The sequence below is a fragment of the Heptranchias perlo genome, chromosome 1, assembly GCF_035084215.1.
Source record: "Heptranchias perlo isolate sHepPer1 chromosome 1, sHepPer1.hap1, whole genome shotgun sequence".
In the NCBI taxonomy this organism is placed as follows: domain Eukaryota; kingdom Metazoa; phylum Chordata; class Chondrichthyes; order Hexanchiformes; family Hexanchidae; genus Heptranchias; species Heptranchias perlo.
In genome coordinates this window covers 106,970,736-106,990,299 of record NC_090325.1, presented here as the reverse complement: position 1 = coordinate 106,990,299, position 19,564 = coordinate 106,970,736, and the positions used below count along the sequence as shown (strand labels likewise).

The following is a 19,564-nucleotide window of genomic DNA, read 5'->3' as shown; positions in this document are numbered from 1 at the left end:
AGAACTAGGAATGAGGTTCTGCTGAGGGAGTTTGAGTCCAAATTAATAAGCAGAACCTCAAAGGTAATAAACTCTGGATTACTATCTGAGCCACGTGCAAATTAGCATAGGTTCAAACAGATCAGAGTGTGGGAGACAGGGGCTTCGATTCACAGGGCACTGGCACAGTGCTAGGGAAAAAAGGGAGCTGTTCCGTTGGGACAGTCTCCACTTAAATCGGACTGTGACCAGTGTCCTGGCGAATCGAATAACTAGGGCAGTAAACTAAACAGGTTGCGGGGGGTGGGTTCATGCAAGGGTAAATTTATAAGTCTAAAAAGACAATCGTCAAGACCGCAGAGCAGTGTAGCAATTGGGGTCAAGATAAGCAGAGTGTGTCAGGAAGGAACAGACCTTGCAACGACGTCTCAGTAATGGCTACTAGAGCAAACCCATTTATCTCTATTTGTGCCATTAATTTGTCTATCTTATTACAAATGCTTCGTGCATTCAGATGAAGCGCCTTTAATTTTAACTTGTTACTATTTTCCCCCCGATGTGACCTTATTCACTGATGCACTATTACCATTAAACTCTGTGACCAAGGTTGGGAACTAAATATTCCAGGGTACTTGACTTTTTGAAAAGACAGACAAAATGGAAAAGTAGTGGTTGGGTGGGGGGTAGCCCTGATCATAAAAGGATGACTTAAGGACAGTAGTAAGAAAGGATCTTGTCTCGGAAGAACAGGAAATAGAATCAGTATGGGTGGATATCAAAAATAACAAGGGGCAGAAAATAATGGTGGGAGTAGTTTTAAGGCCCCCGAACAGTAGTTATACTGGTTTTTTTCCTACAAAAAATTCATTCATGGGATGAGGGCATCGCTGGCAAGGCCAGCATTTATTGCCCATCCCTAATTGCCCTCGAGAAGGTGGAGGTGAGCCGCCACCTTGAACCACTGCAGCCTGCGTGGTGAAGGTACTCCCACAGTGCTGTTAGGGAGTTTCCAGGATTTTGACCCAGCGACGATGAAGGAACGGCGATATATTTCCAAGTCAGGATGGTGTGTGGACAGAGTATTAATCAAGAAATAAGAGGAGCTTGTAACAAAGGTAATGCAACAATCATGAGGGACTTTAATCTTCAAATAGACTGGGCAAATCAAATTGGCAAAAGTAGTTTGGAGGAAGAGTTCACGGAATGCAGTCGAGACAGTTTCTGGAACAATACGGCGTGGAACCAATCAGGGAACAGGTCATTTTAGACCCTGTCTGGTGTAATCTCATAGTATGGGATCCTCTGGGGAAGTGATCACAATCTGATGAATTTCATATTGACTTCGAAAGTGACGTACTTAAGTCCAAAATTAGAGTCTTAAACTTAAATAAAGCCAATTACATAGGTATGAGGGGTGAGTTGGCTTAGGTTGATTGGGAAATTAGATTAAAAAGATAGGATGGTAGATAAGCAATGGCAAACAGTTAAAGAAATATTTCACAATTCTCAACGAATTTACATTCCATTGAGGAATAAAAACCCCATGGGAAAAGTGATCCATCCATGGCTAAAGAAGTTATGGATAGTATTAGATTAAAAGAGGCTTATAATGTTGCCAAGAGTAGTGGTAGGCCTGAGAATTGGGAGTTTTAGAAACCAGCAAAGGATGGCCAAAAAAATTGATAAACAGGCAGAAAATAGAATGAGAGTAAACTGGCAAAAAATATAAAAAGATTGAGAGAGCTGCTACAAGTATGTAAAAAAAGAGTAGCAAAAGTAAACATGGGTCCCTTAGAGGCTGAGGCAGGAGAAATTATAATGGGGAATAAGGAAATGGCAGAGACGTTAAACAAGTATTTTGTATCTGTCTTCATAGCAGAAGACGCAAAAAACATACCAGAAATAGTGGCGAACCAAGGGTCTAATGAGAGTGGGGAACTCAAAGTAGATAATATTAAAGAAAAAGTACTGGAGAAATTAATGGGACTAAAAGCCGACAAATCTCCTGGATCAGATGGCTTACATCCTAGGGTTCCAAAACAGGCGGCTGCAGAGATAGTGGATGCATTGGTTGTGATCTTCCAAAATTCCCTAGATTCTAGAATGGTCCCAGTAGATTGGAAGGTAACAAACATAACACTCCTATTCAAGAAAGGATGGAGAGAGAAATCAGGGAACTATAGGCCAATTAGCCTGACATCAGTAGTCGGGAAAATGCTGCAATCTATTATTAAGGATGTGGTAACAGGGCACTTAGGCAATCATAATATGATTGAGCAGAGTCAACATAGTTTTATGAAAGTGAAATTGTATTTGACAAATCCACTGGAGTTCTTTTTGAGGGCGTAACTAGCAAGGTAGATAAAGGGGAACCAGTGGATGTAGTATATTTGGATTTTCATAAGGCATTCAATAAGGTGCCACATTAAAAAAGGTTGTTACACAAGATAAGGGTTCATGGGGTTGGGGTAATATATTAGCATGGATAGAGGATTGGTTAACAGACAGAAAACAATAGGAATAAACAGGTCATGCTCAGGTTGGCAGGCTGTAACTAGTGGGGTGCCGCAATGATCAGTACTTGAGCTTCAGCTATTTACAATCTATATTAATGACTTAGATGAAGGGACCGAGTGTAATGCATCCAAGTTTGCTGACGATGCAAAGCTAGGTGCAAAAGTAAACTGTGAGGAGGACACAGAGTCTGCAAAGGGATATAGACACATTAAATGAGTGGGCAAGAAGGAAGCAGATGGAGTATAATGTAGGGACATGTGAGGTTATTCACTTTGGTTGGAAGAATAGAAAAATAGAATATTTTTTAAATGGTGGGAAACTAGTAAGTATTGTTGTTCAGGGGGATTTGGGTGTCCTTGTACACAAATCACAGAAAGTTAACATACAGGTACAGCAAGCAATTAGGAAGGAAAATGGTATGTTAGCCTTTATTACAAGGAGATTGGAGTACAAGAGTAAGGAAGTCATGCTGCAATTGTACAGGGCTTTGGTGAGACCACACCTGGAGTACAGAGTACAGTTTTGATCTCCTTATCTAAGGAAGGATATACTTGCCTTAGAGGCATGCTACGAAGGTTTAGTAGACAGATTCCTGGGATAAGCAGATTGTCCTATGAGGAGAGATTGAGTACAATGGGCCTATACTCTGGAGTTTAGAAGAATGAGAGGTGATCTCACTGAAACACAAGATCCTGAGAGGGCTTGACAGGGTAGATGCTGAGAGGTGGTTTCCCCTGGCTGGAGAACTAGGGGACAGTGTCAGGATAAGGGGTGGGATATTTAGCATTGAGGGTTGTGAATCTTTGGAATTCTCTACCTCAGAGGGCTATGAATGCTCAGTCATTGAAAATATTCAAGAATGAGATCAATAGATTTTTGGACTCTAGGGGAATCAAGGGATATGGGGATCGGGCAGGAAAGTGGAGTTGAGGTCAAAGATCAGCCATGATCTTATTGAATGGCACAGCAGGCTCGAGGGGCTGTATGGCCTACTCCTATCTTATATTTCTTGTAAACTAGGAACTGTGGAGGACCAAAGAGATTCAGGTGTCCATGTACACAAATTACTAAAAGGTAGTGGACAGGTACAAAAAGTAATCGAAAAGTCTACTGGAATTTGGTCTTTAACTTAAGTAGGCTGGATTACAAAGAGGAGAAAGTTATGCTTCAGTTGTATAAAGCTCTAGTTAGACCACATCAGTTCTGTGCACCACCGGAATGACATATTGGCCTTGGAAAGAGTACCTTGAATTCACCAGAATGATATTGGGGCTTAAAAGGTTAAATTATGAAGACAGATTGCATAAATTTGGATTTTTCCCCCTAGAGTTTAAAAGTTTGAGGGGTAATCTAATTGAGGTGTTTAAAATGACAAAAGGATTCAATAGATAGAGAAACTATTTCCTCTGGTGGGGGAAATCCAGCACAAGGAGGCACAATCTTAAAATTAGAGCTAGGATTCAAGAGTGAAATCAGGAATCACTTTCACACAAAGGGTAGTGGAAATCTAAAACACTCTCCCAAAACGCTGTGGATGCTGGGTCAATATTTTCAAAACTGAGATTGATAGATTTTTGTTAGGTAAGGGTATCAAGAGATGTGGATCAACAGCTGGTAAATGGAGTTAAGGTATAGATCAGCCATGATCTGACTGAATGTGGAACAGGCTCGAAAGGCTGAATGGCCTACGCCTGTTCCTAATTTAGTAAAAGTACAAGATTGCATTTAAAATACAGCGTTCTTGTCAGACTGCATCTTGAATGATGTGTCCAGTTCTGGGCGCCAATGAACAAGGGAGGCATTCATGCATTGGAAACAGTGCAGATAAATGCACAAATGTCAAGGGTCTGAGTTATTTGGCTAAATTTGAGCTTAACAGCCTAGAAAGCAGGCGAGCTTGTAGAAGTAAATAAGAGAATAGAAAAGGTAAATCTGGAATATTACTTTAAAGTACATTGCAAAATTAGGACAAGGGGGCACAGTTTCAAATTAGTAAAAGGAAAATTTAGGAGTGAAGAACACATCAAACAGATTGAGAGAAAGTAGAGGAGGCAAAAATCCTGAAATCACTTAAACAATTAAATCATTCAAAGATTGGGGGGACAAAGAGAAACTAGGATTTTTCTGAATGGATTATCCAAGATGAATAAAGTCCCATTCAACCTATCTACAATTATCTTGTGATTAAATCCTTTTGAAGTTAACTAAAGATACAGAACAAGTTGATTGCCCCAAGTGGAATGCACCACTTTACAAGCCTCTTTAGAGGGGACAGATTTTCCACATCGACTATGAATGGGCAGCCCTGCAAGTGTCAGCATATAAAAAAAATTAGTTTTACAGGAGCTCTTAGTTTTCTGAACACTGCAAATGCCTCACTCCAGCAATATCAAAGAAAATACTGCTTTACCTCCGAAGTGAGGTTGGTATATAGAGCAATAGACTATCAGAGACATATGGACCATTATGTTGTGGTAGACCTTAAGCTATTACACTATCCTTTAAAATAGATGAGATTGTGGGGTTTTTGTAGCACTACAGCCACCCACAAAACAATTTTGTAAATAAGCAGCTTGGCCAGGAATTTCCTCAGGGCTGCTCCTGCTTTGCTGCCATAACTTTGTCACAAGTGCTGCAGAAACTCCATTTGCCTGTGTAAACAGGATTTCCTGCTGCACTTCTGGCAAAGTTAAAGTGGCAGAATGGAAGCGGCTCCAAAGAAATTCCCAGCCAATGACTCAAACTGTAGATACTTGATTTTCTGTTCAGACCAGTTCAGGTCCCATACCAGCACTATATAAGTTAAAATTAATTTTCTATAATCCCTCCATGGTTCTGGAGACAACAATATTTTCAAACAGACTAGTCAATAAGCAAGTGGTAGGAAATACTCCGGTTGCCACATTGATGTAACCCCCAACTTAAAACTAGCTTGGTGGGAAAATGTTGGTATTCCAAGACAGAGACATCCACCTTTGTAGCTTCCAGGAGGCCACTGGATAAAAATCAAGAGCAGGAGGCTTGGCTGTGTTTTTCCCCTCCCTAGCCCAACCTGAATAGTAACCTCCAAAATTTGAGTGTAAAAACTACATGGGGAGGTGCACCACCCATCCCAACATCTGACGATCTCCATCGTCATTGGTTAACAATCTATTTCCCCACTTGGCCCCGTCAATTGCTCAGCTCCCATTCCAAACTCTCCAAGGAAGCAGGGAACCAAAATCTGATACTAGTAGAGTTAGTTAGCAAGTCAAACATCAAACCTCTATAGTATCCTTCTATCCTTGCAGAACCAGTTCAGAGAATGGTATAGAAGCAGTAGTCAAGATGCCAGTGGAAATTCCTAGCTAAATAGATGGATACAATCCCCTAGTTTCATAACCCAGTCATGATGGTCACAAACTCACCTTCAGTTTACCTGGGGTCATGGAACAGTTGGGAACCAAGGCTCTTTGCAAAACAAGGTATTCACCAGCAGCCACAGAAAGCTGGCCATATACCAAATTTAAGGTGAGAAGGGGGAAGTCATTTGAAAGTGTTATATAATGCTTGTGAGAAGCAGAACCCTAATGCCTGGAGGCTGAAGAAATCAGAAAACTTTTCTAAAAAAAGACAGGCACCTTCAGTCTCAATCCTTTGACTGACTGTGCTGTCAGACTATATGTCTGGCATCAAGCCTGAATGAACCTCCAGTTCATCAGGAAGATCGAAGTTATTGTAATCAACCCCCGTCACAAAAGGCCACTCCTTGCCACCAACGCCACTGCCCTCCCAGGCACACACAACCAGTCTGCAATCTAGGGATTCTGTTTGGTCTTGAACTGAGCTTTAAAGCCCACACCCTATCCATCAGCATGACCACTTACTTCCACCTCTCTAAATTTCCCTGTCTCCAATCTTGCTGTAATACCTCCATTACTGAAACCTTTATGTATGTTACCTCCAGACTTTGCTACTCCAACATTTCCTTTGCTGACCTCCAATCCTTAAACTGGTCAAATATCTGCCTCACATATCCCATCCTGCCACCAAGTCCCACTTTCCTATCACCCATGCCCTCTGACCTACACTGGCTCTCCATCCAACCACATTAAATTCAAAATCCTGATCTTCAATCCCTCCATGAGCTTGCTGCATCCTATCGATGCAATCTCCTCCAGCCCTGTAGCCCTTCCCAAATGCTCTGACTCCAGCAGTCTGTGCTCTTCCTCCCACCTTTTCATTCTAGGGAAATCTTCAGCCACCTCCACTTTAGTGCTTCTTCCCTAAACCTCTCCACCTCTCTCTCCCCCTCCGTCTTTAAAATCCTACTAAGAACCATCTCTTGAACCAAGTTTTCAGGTACCCATTCTAATCATTCTCTTCATGGTTCAGTATTGTGTTTCAGAAATAGGCATGAAGAAAACTCTCACATTAAAAGGCACTACATAAAAGCAAGTGGTTGCTGCCCGATGGAGATGCAGAGCACACCTATGCAATCTCACTTTACACTACTGCAGTTAACTTTTGTTAATATAGGCTAGATTTCAGTTCTCCATTACTTACTGCAAGCCTAGGAATCAGACTGCATATCCCCTGAAGATGTAGATTTTCTACTGAATGATGTTCTGGTGGTCACAATGAGATAAAACTGGATTGGATTTATTCAGAGTGGTGATGGAATACTTTTACAGCTAATTAAGTACTTTTGAAGTGTCGGTACTGTTGTAATGTAGGAAACGTGGCAGCCAATTTACGCACAAGGTCCCACAAACAGCAAGACAGTAACCAGTTAATCTGTTTTAGTGATGTTGGTTGAGGGATAAATATTGGCCAGGACACTCCCTGCTCTTTTGAAATAGTGCCTTGGGATCTTTTACACCCACCTGAGGGGGGCAGTGAGGCCTTGGTTTAATGTCCCATCCGAAAGATGGCATCTCCAGCAGCGCACTCGCTCAGTACTGCACCGATGCTTAGATTTTGTGCTCACATCTCTGGATCGGACTTGAACCCACAACCATCTGACTCAAGAGGTGATAGTGCTTCCACTCAGCCACGGCTGTGAGAACTTCTACCACAGAGCAACAATGGAACAAGAACGCAATCATCCTTTGTCCAGCTCTAATGTACACTGTTACAAATGCCGACCTCTCCAACCAAGTGATGTCATCAGCTGGTGTGTAGGGACTGCACATGGTGGGGGATTTGCACATCCCAAATATATCGTTGGTCACCAACTTGCCTTGCTGGCTAACCCAGATGTTCCGGTCACCATAAAAACGCAGGCTCTGACGACCCATTCCAATTTTGGAGGAAGATACTCAAATTTTCTGAATCATTGTGGAGGGGAAAACCTTGAAGTGCAGAGCTACACCACTATCTTTACTATACAGCAATAAACGGTAAATTCACAAAGTAATGGAAACAAAGTGCTGTAAATACACATCAAGTATTTGTAAATGAATGTAAGGAGTCTTACAACACCAGGTTATAGTCCAACAGATTTATTTAAAATCACAAGCTTCCGGAGGCTTCCTCCTTCATCAGGTGAGTGTGGGATTCCATGAAAGGTACCGCATATATAGTCAGAGAACAATGCCTAGGTGATTGCAGATAATCTTTCCAACTGCCCGTTATCAAGGCAATCAAAGGAGTTGAATAGTGTTCAGACTGAGAGACATTACATACAGGACTACTGAATATACAAATGGTCAAGACAGACAAACAGACAGAGCTACTGAATATACAAACGGTCCAGACAGACAGAACTACTGGACAGACAAATGGTCCAGACAGACAGAACTACTGAATATACAAACAGTCCAGACAGACAGAACTACTGAATATACAAACGGTTCAGACAGACAGACAGACATGAACCTAAGATCCCGGTTGAGGCCGTCCTCATGGGTGCGGAACTTGGCTATCAATTTCTGCTCGATGATTTTGCGCTGTGTGTCTCGAAGGCCGCCTTGGAGAACGCTTAACCGGAGATCGGTGGCTGAATGTCCTTGACTGCTGAAGTGTTCCCCGACTGGGAGGGAACCCTACTGTCCGTCTGTTCTGCCCATGCAACAATCACCAGACAGGAGGGTTCCCTCCCAGTCGGGGAACACTTCAGCAGTCAAGGACATTCAGCCACCGATCTTCGGGTAAACGTTCTCCAAGGAGGCCTTCGAGACACACGGCAACGCAAAATCATCGAGCAGAAATTGATAGCCAAGTTCCGCACCCATGAGGACAGCCTCAACCAGGATCTTGGGTTTACGTCACGCTACACGTAACCCCACCAGCGAAAAAAAGTTATCTGTTTTTAATACAACTGGTCATTCTCTCTCTTTCCCTACCTTTCGGATGTTTCTCTCTCTCTCTGTCTTTGGGTTCTGACTGTTTGTATATTCAGTAGTCTTGTATGTAATGTCTCTCTGTCTGAACACTATTCAATTCCTTTGATTGCCTTGATAACGGGCAGTTGGAAAGATTATCTGTAATCACCAGGCATTGTTCTCTGACTATATATGCGGTACCTTTCATGGAATCCCACACGCACCTGACTAAGGAGGAAGCCTCCGAAAGCTTGTGATTTTAAATAAATCTGTTGGACTATAACCGGGTGTTGTAAGACTCCTTACATTTGTCCACCCCAGTCCATCACCGGCATCTCCACATCATATTTGTAAACGGGAATAGTAGTTTCAAATGTCTACCCCATATCAGCCAAAAAGACATAACCTGTCTTTTCTCTTTACATAGGTATTTCCAGCATTTGCTCTTATTTCAGATTTCCAGCATTTGCTTTTATTTCAGATTTCCATTTGCAGGTTTTTTAAAAAAAAATAATCGGTAAAGCCACGAGTAGAAGTGAGCTTTGGCATAGTGGTAGCATTCCCACCTGAGTCAGAAGGTTAAGTGTTCGAGCCCCATCCCAGGCAGCCCTGGCGAGTGAAGACTAGAATATAATCATCCATATTGAGTGACTACTGGCTTAGTTAGAAGGGTTGGGTTTGGCCCCACTCAAGACAGCCCCAGCGATCAGAGACCAGAGCACTGGCTCTGAATACTGGGTTGATGTTCAGCGCGGGTACTGGAGTCCGACAGGTGCATGTGCTCCCCTCTCAAAGGGTGGGTGGGACTCTTTAGCCTTGTTGCAACTGACAAAGTACTCCGAAGATAAAAACCGTAAGGAAAGCAACAGGAAACTACCTCAGCTACAGCTCCCTAGTAAGTGGCTCAAGAAGCTCGTGTGTGAGACTTGAGTTAGGACCTGCCCTAGGGCAGAACACAACACATGGGTGGAAAGGGGAGACCCCAGAGGACACTGAAGGAATTTCTTATGTCTGTTCCAGCCATATAGAGGTACCAAGAGGTATGGAACATGGACTCGCTATCACAGATGATCGGTCATTTGCCTGTCTGGTATGCCCTGATTACCAACAGGATCTGAGGAGGCAAAATAAATAACTACACTAATACTACTACACCTCCATCACATTTGCACTAATAGAATCCTGGATCATCATTCCTAACTTTCCAAACTACAAGGGTTTAAGGACAACACACTTCATTAGAATTGGAACAAAACAAGATTTGCTAGTCTCCCTATGGATCCTGAAACTCACCAGTAAATTGATCTACTGCTGTATACCATTACATTGCTGTGGCATAAGGTAGAATTATCTTATCAATTAACTTGGATCAAAATGTTCTAGAATATGGCCCAGACTGAATACATCATGTTCGTTGTTGGGGAGTCTGAGAGGCTGGTGGTAGCAGTAATGCATGGTCTCTGGTTTCAGAGTCTTATTCGTGAGATAACAGCATTTCTAGAGTTTCTTTTTCTCCCTTCCATAAGCCAGAGATGACCAGACAATCGTAGAGTCACCACTGCATTCCCAGCTGAGATCAGATAACTAGAGACCAGACACCAAACCTGGTATTTTCCTGGTCTGTTATGACTCAGTACCACACCACATGGTGCTTTTATTTATTGAGTATTCCAAATTTTAAAGGCTAGCATTTCTCAGTGCTTTTTCATGGTATTGAAAATTTCTAAAAGATGCAGACTTTTTTGAACTATAAGGATTTTTATGCAAAATTACAATGCACAAGTAACAAATCACACTACACACACCAAGTTAGAAATTTGTAGGAATTGTAGGAGTGTCACATGCTGCAAATCATTTTGCCTTTAATATGAATAATGCCCATAAACCACCCTTAGAAAGATGTGGATAGGGAAGTTTGAGTTAACTAGCAATAAGAGGGAATACAATGTGAAATTAGTTTTAATAGTACAAAATAGTTTGTGTGCTTACATACTGTAACTTCCAGTACATTAAAAGAACAGGGAACATCATAGTAAACAGAATCTTAGCATTTTGTATTTTGTATTTTTTTTTTTAGGATAGTTAAGAAACAGCACTTGGAGGACACAACTTGTCAAGAACATTTGAATGTAAAAATCATGTGCTTGCCCATTTTCAAACAACTTATTGATCTAATTAGACAACTAAAGTTTAATGAAGAGTCTAAGTTAGAGACATCACTTCTTAGAAATGGACAAACAAGACTAGTACATTTGTTCTGAATACACTCTCGTTCAAAGGAAACAGCAATTGTTAAGAGGATACTAGTGAATTTTAAATTCTTGAAACATTTTATGCAGGTTTTTAGTTCAAATATTAATCTAAGGTTCAAATACAAGTCAAACCCATATCAAGAACTACTCAAATTGCATTACAGTATAATCACATACTTTAAAATGTGAATTTCACTACTAAATTTGTTCCTATGGCCATATTCAGAAAACAAAACATTTTACCATCAAATAAACTGAGGTCTCTGAGTAACCTTGGTCCATAAAGCCCTTCCAAGATGCTTTCGAACCCTGTAAATAAAATGTCAAAGTGTTAGCTCACAAATGCAAAAAAGCATCATGACACAAAGTATTAAAGTATTTCATCACTAACATTTTTCTACCCATTCCATTGTCTAAATACAACAATGCATTTCAGTAAGTACAAACTGATGCTTCAGCTAAAATTACAATTTTCCTACAATGTTGCTTATGGTGCCACTAATTGGCAAGTGAGGTGTAGGAGTAAGTTCTAAAGCACCCATGCAGGTAGTGCGGTCAAAAGCAAAATACTGCAGATGCTGGAAATCTGAACTAAAAGCAGAAAATGCTGGAAAAGCTCAGCTGGAAACGCTGAGGTGAAAGGACAGATGCTCCCACCGTCCAGGGCCCCAAATGCTCCTTCCAGGTGAAACAGCAGCTTACTTGTACTATTTTTAATTTAGTATACCGTATTTACTGCTCACAATGTTGGCTTCTCTACACTGGGGAGACCAAATGCAGATTGGGTGATCGCTTTTCTGAACACCTCCGCTCAGTCCGTAAGTATGACCCGGTCCTGCCTGTCGCATGCTATTTTAATTCTCCGTCCCACTTTGACCTCTCTGTCCTTGGCCTCTTACACTGTTCCAATGAAGCTCAACGGTACCTCGAGGAACAGCATCTCATCTTTCGATTAGGCACTTTACAACCTTCTGGACTAACACTGATTTCAATAACTTCAGACCATAACCACTGCTCCCATTTTTTCAGACAGCAGGAGCTGGTAATGGATCTGCTGTTGCCATTCACAGCTCCTCTAGACCAATTTTGCGTGTTTTTACTTGTCCCATTACCATTCTCCTTGCCTTGCACCATCAGCCCTTTTGTCATTTAATCACTCCTGCCCTGCACCCTATAAGGGACCTTCTCTTTTGTTCTTTCCTCCCCTCCCTCCACCCTTTCCCTGGCTCTGTACTTGCTCAAAAACTGTTTAATCTTCAACTTCTTCCAGTTCTGACGAAAGGACATCGACCTGAAACGTTAACTCTTTCTTTTTTCACAGATGCTTCCTGACTTGCTGAGTATTTCCAGCATCCGCAATATTTTGCTTTTGGCTAGATAATCTGATTTGAGCTCTTAAGTGTAAACTTGGCTCAGTGGTAGCACTTGTGCCAGAGTCAGAAGGTTATGGATTCAAACTCCACTCCAGGACATGGATCACATAATCTAGACCAACACTTTAGTGAGGTACTAAAAGGGAGTTGCACTGTCAGAGATGCAGTCTTTTGGATGAGACATTAAACCATAGATCCTGTCTATCCGTTAAGGTGGACATAAAAGATCCCACAACACTATTCGAAAAACAGCTGAGGAGTTCTCCCAGTCTACTGGTCAACATTTATTCTTTAACCAAGACCAACAAAACTCAATCATCTGAGCATTCATCTCATTTGTTGTTTGTAGGACCCTGCTGTGCACAAATTGACTACTGCATTTGCCTGCACAACAGTGACTGCACTTCAAAAGTAATCCATTGGTTGTGAAGTGCTTTGGGATGCCCCGAGGTTATGCTTTTTCTTTATAAGCAATGATTTTACAATGGGCATGATCTGAAATTCTGGAACTTGCAATTCACCAACTTAATACAGTTCAAACATCATAGTCACTGTAGCTGAAATGTAATTCTGCATTAAACAGGAGATCTTTGAGCTTGATAAAGTTCTAGATAATGTTCTATATAACAAGTATATATTAAAACATCCTTTTCGGAGTCAAACAATTTGGGTTACTTACTTCAGCCAAAAAATATTGAGATTGATTAAACATATACATGTAACAAAAGGTTTCAGAAGAAGATGAGCATCCTACAAATGTGCTTAGGTAATTGCTGGTCTTGTCATTTGTATAGTCTTGCAAAGAATTCAAATCGCACAAGTTGGTTTTTAATATCTGCTCAGTTGCAACAGCATCAGTGACATAAAAGATAAATTACAGGAAAAAAAGGGGAGAAAACTTGCTCAGAATACAATGCTACAAAAATTGTTTTGGACACTTAAAGAACAGAATGTAAAGATTGACCCAATCACATCACAGAAGCAACTAGATCAATCTCCAACACAAAAATGGCTCTACTATATAACAATATTTTGTGGTAGCCCTTTGAGCTTAATAGCATAACAAATTCACTTGTACAGATGGTTTCATTTTGTGGCAAAGAAATCCATGAGCTCTTTGCACTTAGAGATGAAGATGGGAATTGGGAGGGGGAGGGGCTTAAATTAGCAATTGGTAATGAAGAAAAGAAGTCCTTGCTCTCTAGGATGATCCCAAGGGAATGGGAAGTTTTGGCTGAGGAGAGTGAAGCCAAGTAGAGCTTCAAGTTGTACAGCCAAATCCAGAGATGGATAGCTAAATCAGTTGTTCAATATGTTGAGCAGATATGCTCAAGTTTGTGCCCCTTGGACTTGAGGGAGCAAAGATGTATGCCATACCAGGGGGAATGCCTGCAATGGGAAACAGTGATGACTTTGCTAGGAACAAGGGCATTTAAGGTGATGCATGGCTTAAAGTGGATTTGAGGGCAGTGAATTCAGGAGAGAGGGGGCATGGAGAACTATGGAGGAGATTGAAATCACCGATAATGAAGAGTCGCTCAGTGCAGAGGAGGAGAGAAGGAAGAATATCTCACAGAAACTCAGCATACGGCTTGGCAGTAGACAACAAAGATTTTAAAAGGAGGGAAACAGTGAAACGGTTGAGATGTTTGAAAGAAAAGGTGCCAGAGGAGTAGGGAGAAGAGGAAAACCCAAAGAGCAAGAGGATAATTAAGGAAAGAGTAGGGCTTATTAGAGACCAAAAAGGTAACCTTTGTGTGGAGGCAAAAGATGTTGGTATGGTTCTTAATGAATACTTTGCCTTTTGTCTTCACAAAAGAGGGGGAAATATTGGATGGAGAAACTCTGAGAGAGGAAGTATTAAGGGGATTAGCATCTTTGAAAGTAGATAAATCACCAGGCCCGGATGAAATGTATCCCAGGCTGTTAAAAGAAGCAAGGGAGGAAATAGTGGAGGCTCTGACCATCATTTTCCAATCCTCACTGGATACAGGCGTGGTGCCAGAGGATCGGAGGACTGCTAACGTTGTACCATTGTTTAAAAAGGGCGCGAGGGATAGATCGAGTAATTACAGGTCAGTCAGTCTAACCTCGGTGGTGGACAAATTATTGGAATCAATTCTGAAGGACAAGATAAACCGTCACTTAGAAAGGCACGGAGTAATCAAGGACAATCAGCACTGGATGTGTTATGGGAAGGTCGTGTCTGACTAACTTGATTGAGTTGGATCCAAAACTGGCTCAGTGGCAGGGAGCAAAGGGTAATGGTCGAAGGGCGTTTGTGTGACTGAAAGGCTGTTTCCAGTGGGGTTCCGCGGGGCTCAGTACTAGGTCCCTTGCTTTTTGTGATATATATTAATGATTTGGACTTAAATGCAGGGGACATGATTAAGAAGTTTGCAGATGATACAAAAATTGGCCATGTGGTTGATAGTGAGGAGGAAAGCTGTAGACTGCAGGAAGATATCAATGGACTGGTCAGGTGGGCAGAAAAGTGGCAAATTGAATTCAGTCCGGAGAAGTGTGAGGTAGATAAGGTGGTTAAGAAGGCATATGGAATACTTTCCTTTATTAGCCGAGGCATAGAATATAAGAGCATGGAAGTTATGCTGGAACTGTATACAACACTGGTTAGGCCACAGCTTGAGTACTGCTCACAGTTCTGGTCACCACATTACAGGAAGGATGTAACTGCACAAGAGAGGGTACAGAGGAGATTTATGAGGATGTTGGCAGGACTGGAGAATTTTAGCTATGAGGAAAGATTGGATAGGCTGGGGTTGTTTTCTATGGAACAGAGGAGGCGGAGGATGATTTAATTGAGGTGTGCAAAATTATGAGGGGCCTATTTAGAGTGGATAGGAAGGACCTATTTCCCTTAGCATCGATTTGAAGTGATTGGTAGAAGGATTAGAGGGGAGCTGAGGAAATTTTTTTTCACCCAGAGGGTGGTAGGGGTCTGGAACTCACTGCCTGAAAGAATGGTAGAGGCAGAGACCCTCAACTCATTTAAAAAGTACCTGGATGTTCACCCGAAGTGCCGTGATCTACAAGGCTATGGACCAAATGCTGGATAGTGGGATTAGGCTGGTTGGCTCATTTTCAGCCGGCATGGACACAATGGGCCGAATGGCCTCCTTCTGTGCCGTAAATTTTCTATGATTCTATAAAGGACACAATAGTTTGAGCGGGGCAGATGGTGGAAAGTATAGCCAAGCAGGGAGGCTTTAGGTTAAGGGGCAAACCACCACTACCAACCGTAAGCCAATTTTCAGTCAAAGCCAGGATTTCAATACAATCATCCACAATAGAGTCCTGGATATCAAGGGCCTTGTTGAAATGAACAATATTTTGGAGGAAGATTGTTGATCCATTGGCAGAGGTCAAGATGGCAGTGGAGGATAGGGCAGTTGTGGCTGCTGCTTGTAAGGAGGTAGCGAAGCAGGGTTGGGGGCCTCAATGGTCAGTCAGAGAATTGAAAATACAATTTAAAATTACATACACTTAAACATAGGTACAATCTGACACTGCTTCCCAACTGAACCAATTTAGAATATCGCATTCTTCATCCCTGTTCATTTCAACCAGAGCATTGGAGAAGCCACAAGTAGCCTGAGCTTTCTGTGCTATGGAAGGGAATCACAGCTATCTAGTGATCTATACTCAGTGTGCATTTGGATGTCTGGTGAAGGCCAGAATTGGGCTCAGCTGTCCTAGTTCTTGCCTGCCTTCATTGTGTGAACTTGAAATCTGTTGGCACTGTACCAGGAGCCACCATGTTCAGCAGAGCATTTAAAAAAAAAATCAAAATTTGTCTAATGTAGCCAATTTAAAAAAAATCTGACTGCACCTGCACACCTTTCATGAACATGGACACCACTGGATGTTCACCAATCAAACTTCCTACAAAAATAGGGTGATGGGATGCATTAGCTGCTAAATGCCCCATCACCAAACTACAGTTCCAAATTCAGTTCTGTAGCCAAGCAGACATTTGTTAGCTACATTGATTGATAAAAATTAAATTCAGTTTTTTGGATAAATTCTGAGATTTTAATTATTTCTGGTCACTATACCCCTTTATAGGGGCCATTTGATATTGTAACAGCCCTAAAATATTACCAAATAAGTGACATAAGCACCAAGAAACTAGGAACACAGCAAAGTAAACACAAGGGACACAGTCACTATTAAACAGTGCTTAAGGTATCTTATGGAGATAAGCACAGGGCAGAACAGCAATACTGTCACTATCTTAGTTAATAAATGTGTCGCAGTCTTCCTCCTGCAAGACATCTGAGATTCTGATGCTAAGTTCAAGATTCCAGACAACTAGATACAATTTCTATCCTGTCAGGCTGCCCAAGTCAAATCTTCCTCCAACTGAAGACCAATGTTTTTGCCATGCACCATAAATTCCTCTCTTTTGCCACTACCTCTCTCTCACCTTGGGCACTCACTCAGGCTGAATCAGGCTATGCAAAACTTCAGCATTTTATCTGAACTGGAGCAGTTTCAAATCCCACGTCTTATGCAATACTAAGACTACTTACTTCCTCGACAACTCCCGCTTCTGCGCCTGGCTCACTCCCACAACCACTAAAAACCCATTTCTATATTCCTAGACCAATTTCGCCAATGAACTCATAACTGACCCCCACTCTCCAAAACCCAGCCAAGCTTGTCCTATCTTAGTCATCACACCTGTTCTCACTGACCTGCATTGGCATCCTGTCCCCTGAAGCATTGAATTTAATATCCTCGTCACCATCTTCAATTCCTTCCACAACCTCACCCAACTTCTACAATGCCTGCCAGCCATATGTCCCATTACGCAACTTTTTCCCCCTTTGACTGTCGCATTTTCTGCAGTGGTCTTGGCTCTACTCTCAAATTTCCTTTCTAATCTCGCCATCTCTTGACTTCTTAAAATCCATCATTCCAATCATGGCCACCCCTCCAACTTCTTCGAACGTGGCTTGATGTCCATTCCTCTACCCAGCCTCTCACCCCCATTAAAGTCCCGTGGGACATCCCCCTATTAAAAATGCTACAAAATTCAAGTTGTTGGTGGGTGCAACAACCAATTTCTTCAGCCAATATATAATTACTGGAATTACTTCACCTTAACTTAAACCTTAAATGATCTGAGCTGTGAGAGCAAAAAGTAATGCATGAAGAAACTTCCCCACCGAGTACACAGACGATCAAGGCATACGAGATTGACTGCCTGCATCCTGCATCAGAACTGTAGCAACCATATCTAGATAAAAGGGTCCACCGGTAGGTCCATCTCTGCTCAAGGCATCTGTAATAATCTTCTGCACTACTGTGAGGCACTGAGTAGAGGCAGGAGGTAGTTTAGGCAATATTAGTGCCATTTCAGCATAGAACTACACAGAAGTGGGTTGTAAGTCCTTTCTTGTTAAGATACCTCTGGTTTTCAAAGAAATCTGAGAGAGGATACACGAGGGATCCATGAGGTTATCAGATATCTGTGTTTGGGGTCAGGCATACCCAAGCACAGTGACAAATAATTCTATACTTTTTTTCAGGATTTGTTGATTTACTGTCATATACAAAAGCAGAAACACCAATAATCGTAATACTGTTTTCCTTTGGGCAGCCGACACAATCTTTAGGAAGTCAGATAGGGGCCTCAAGGAGTTTGTCAATATTTGCATATTGTCCCCGACACAAATGTCTGAAAACCATCATCAGGTTTTTCTGGACTCATTTGACTTGTTGAGGATATGGTAGTTGAAAAATGACAGCGCTAGCCATACCACACTCAGAATACAACAGCAAGACATTCTGCCCATCAAGTCCACACAGGGGTTTCTTTCCCCATTTGACCAAGCTTGTGGTCAACCCTCCTAATCTCCTTTCCTGGCTCAGTATGCCTTTTCCATTTGTCTTTTGTGAAGCACTTAGGGCAGCTTTAATGTTAAAAGTATTATATAAATGCAAGTTCTTGTTATATTGACTAGTTGTAATTTTCCTCAGTTTACAAGTCCAACTTCATTAAGCTCAATATATACTGGATTGACAGCAGTACACCATCTTGCCCAGATCTCTAAGCCAATCTTTGAAATCAGGATGAGACAGTGCAACAAAGGGTGCCGCTGCACACAAGCATTTTGCAAACACTATAGCTGATAATGCAAGGCCGAAAGCATACGGTATCCTGGGCTTTATAAATAGAGCATAGAGTACAAAAGCAAGGAGGTCATGTGGAAACTTTATAAAACACTGGTTCGGCCACAACTGGAGTAGTATGTCCAGTTCTGAGCACTGCACTTTAGGATGGATGTGAAGATCGAAGAGATTCATTAGAATGATTCCAGGGGTGAGGGACTTCAGTTACGTGCATAGTCTGGAGGAGCTTTTTTAAAAAAAAATTCGTTCACGGGATGTGGACGTCGCTGGCAAGGCCAGCATTTATTGCCCATCCCTAATTGCCCTCGAGAAGGTGGTGGTGAGCCCCCTTCTTGAACCGCTGCAGTCCGTGTGGTGAAGGTTCTCCCACAGTGCTGTTAGGAAGGGAGTTCCAGGATTTTGACCCAGCGACGATGAAGGAACAGTGATATATTTCCAAGTCGGGATGGTGTGTGACTTGGAGGGGAACGTGCAGGTGGTGTTGTTCCCATGTACCTGCTGCTCTTGTCCTTCTGGGTGGTAGAGGTCACGGGTTTGGGAGGTGATGTCGAAGAAGCATTGGCGAGTTGCTGCAGTGCATCCTGTGGATGGTACACACTGCAGCCAGTGCGCCAGTGGTGAAGGGAGTGGATGTTTAGGGTGGTGGATGGGGTGCCAATCAAGTGGGCTGCTTTGACCTGGATGGTGTCGAGCTTCTTGAGTGTTGTTGGAGCTGCACTCATCCAGGCAAGTGGAGAGTATTCCATCACACTCCTGACTTGTGCCTTGTAGATGGTGGAAAGGCTTTGGGGAGTCAGGAGATGAGTCACTTGCCACAGAATACCCAGCCTCTGACCTGCTCTTGTAGCCACAGTATTTATATGGCTGGTCCAGTTAAGTTTCTGGTCAATGGTGACCCCCAGGATGTTGATGGGGGAATTCAGCGATGGTAATGCCATTGAATGTCAAGGGGAGGTGGCTAGACTCTCTCTTGTTGGAG

General features: G+C 42.2%; 1 protein-coding gene across 4 annotated transcripts in view; it reads right to left on the bottom strand.

Moving 5' to 3' along the window:
* The window catches only part of lcorl (ligand dependent nuclear receptor corepressor-like), a 286,193-nt gene that overhangs the window by 81,062 nt on the left and 185,567 nt on the right, over nucleotides 1-19,564 (bottom strand). For all 4 annotated transcript variants that reach the window (XM_067989305.1, XM_067989291.1, XM_067989297.1 and 1 more), the window contains exon 2: nucleotides 11,297-11,362. Coding sequence is in view for 3 of the 4 variants with exons in the window: in XM_067989291.1 (XP_067845392.1) it covers nucleotides 11,297-11,362 (66 nt within the window). In the remaining variant the exon portion in view is untranslated. The remainder of the gene's footprint in view (nucleotides 1-11,296; nucleotides 11,363-19,564) is intronic.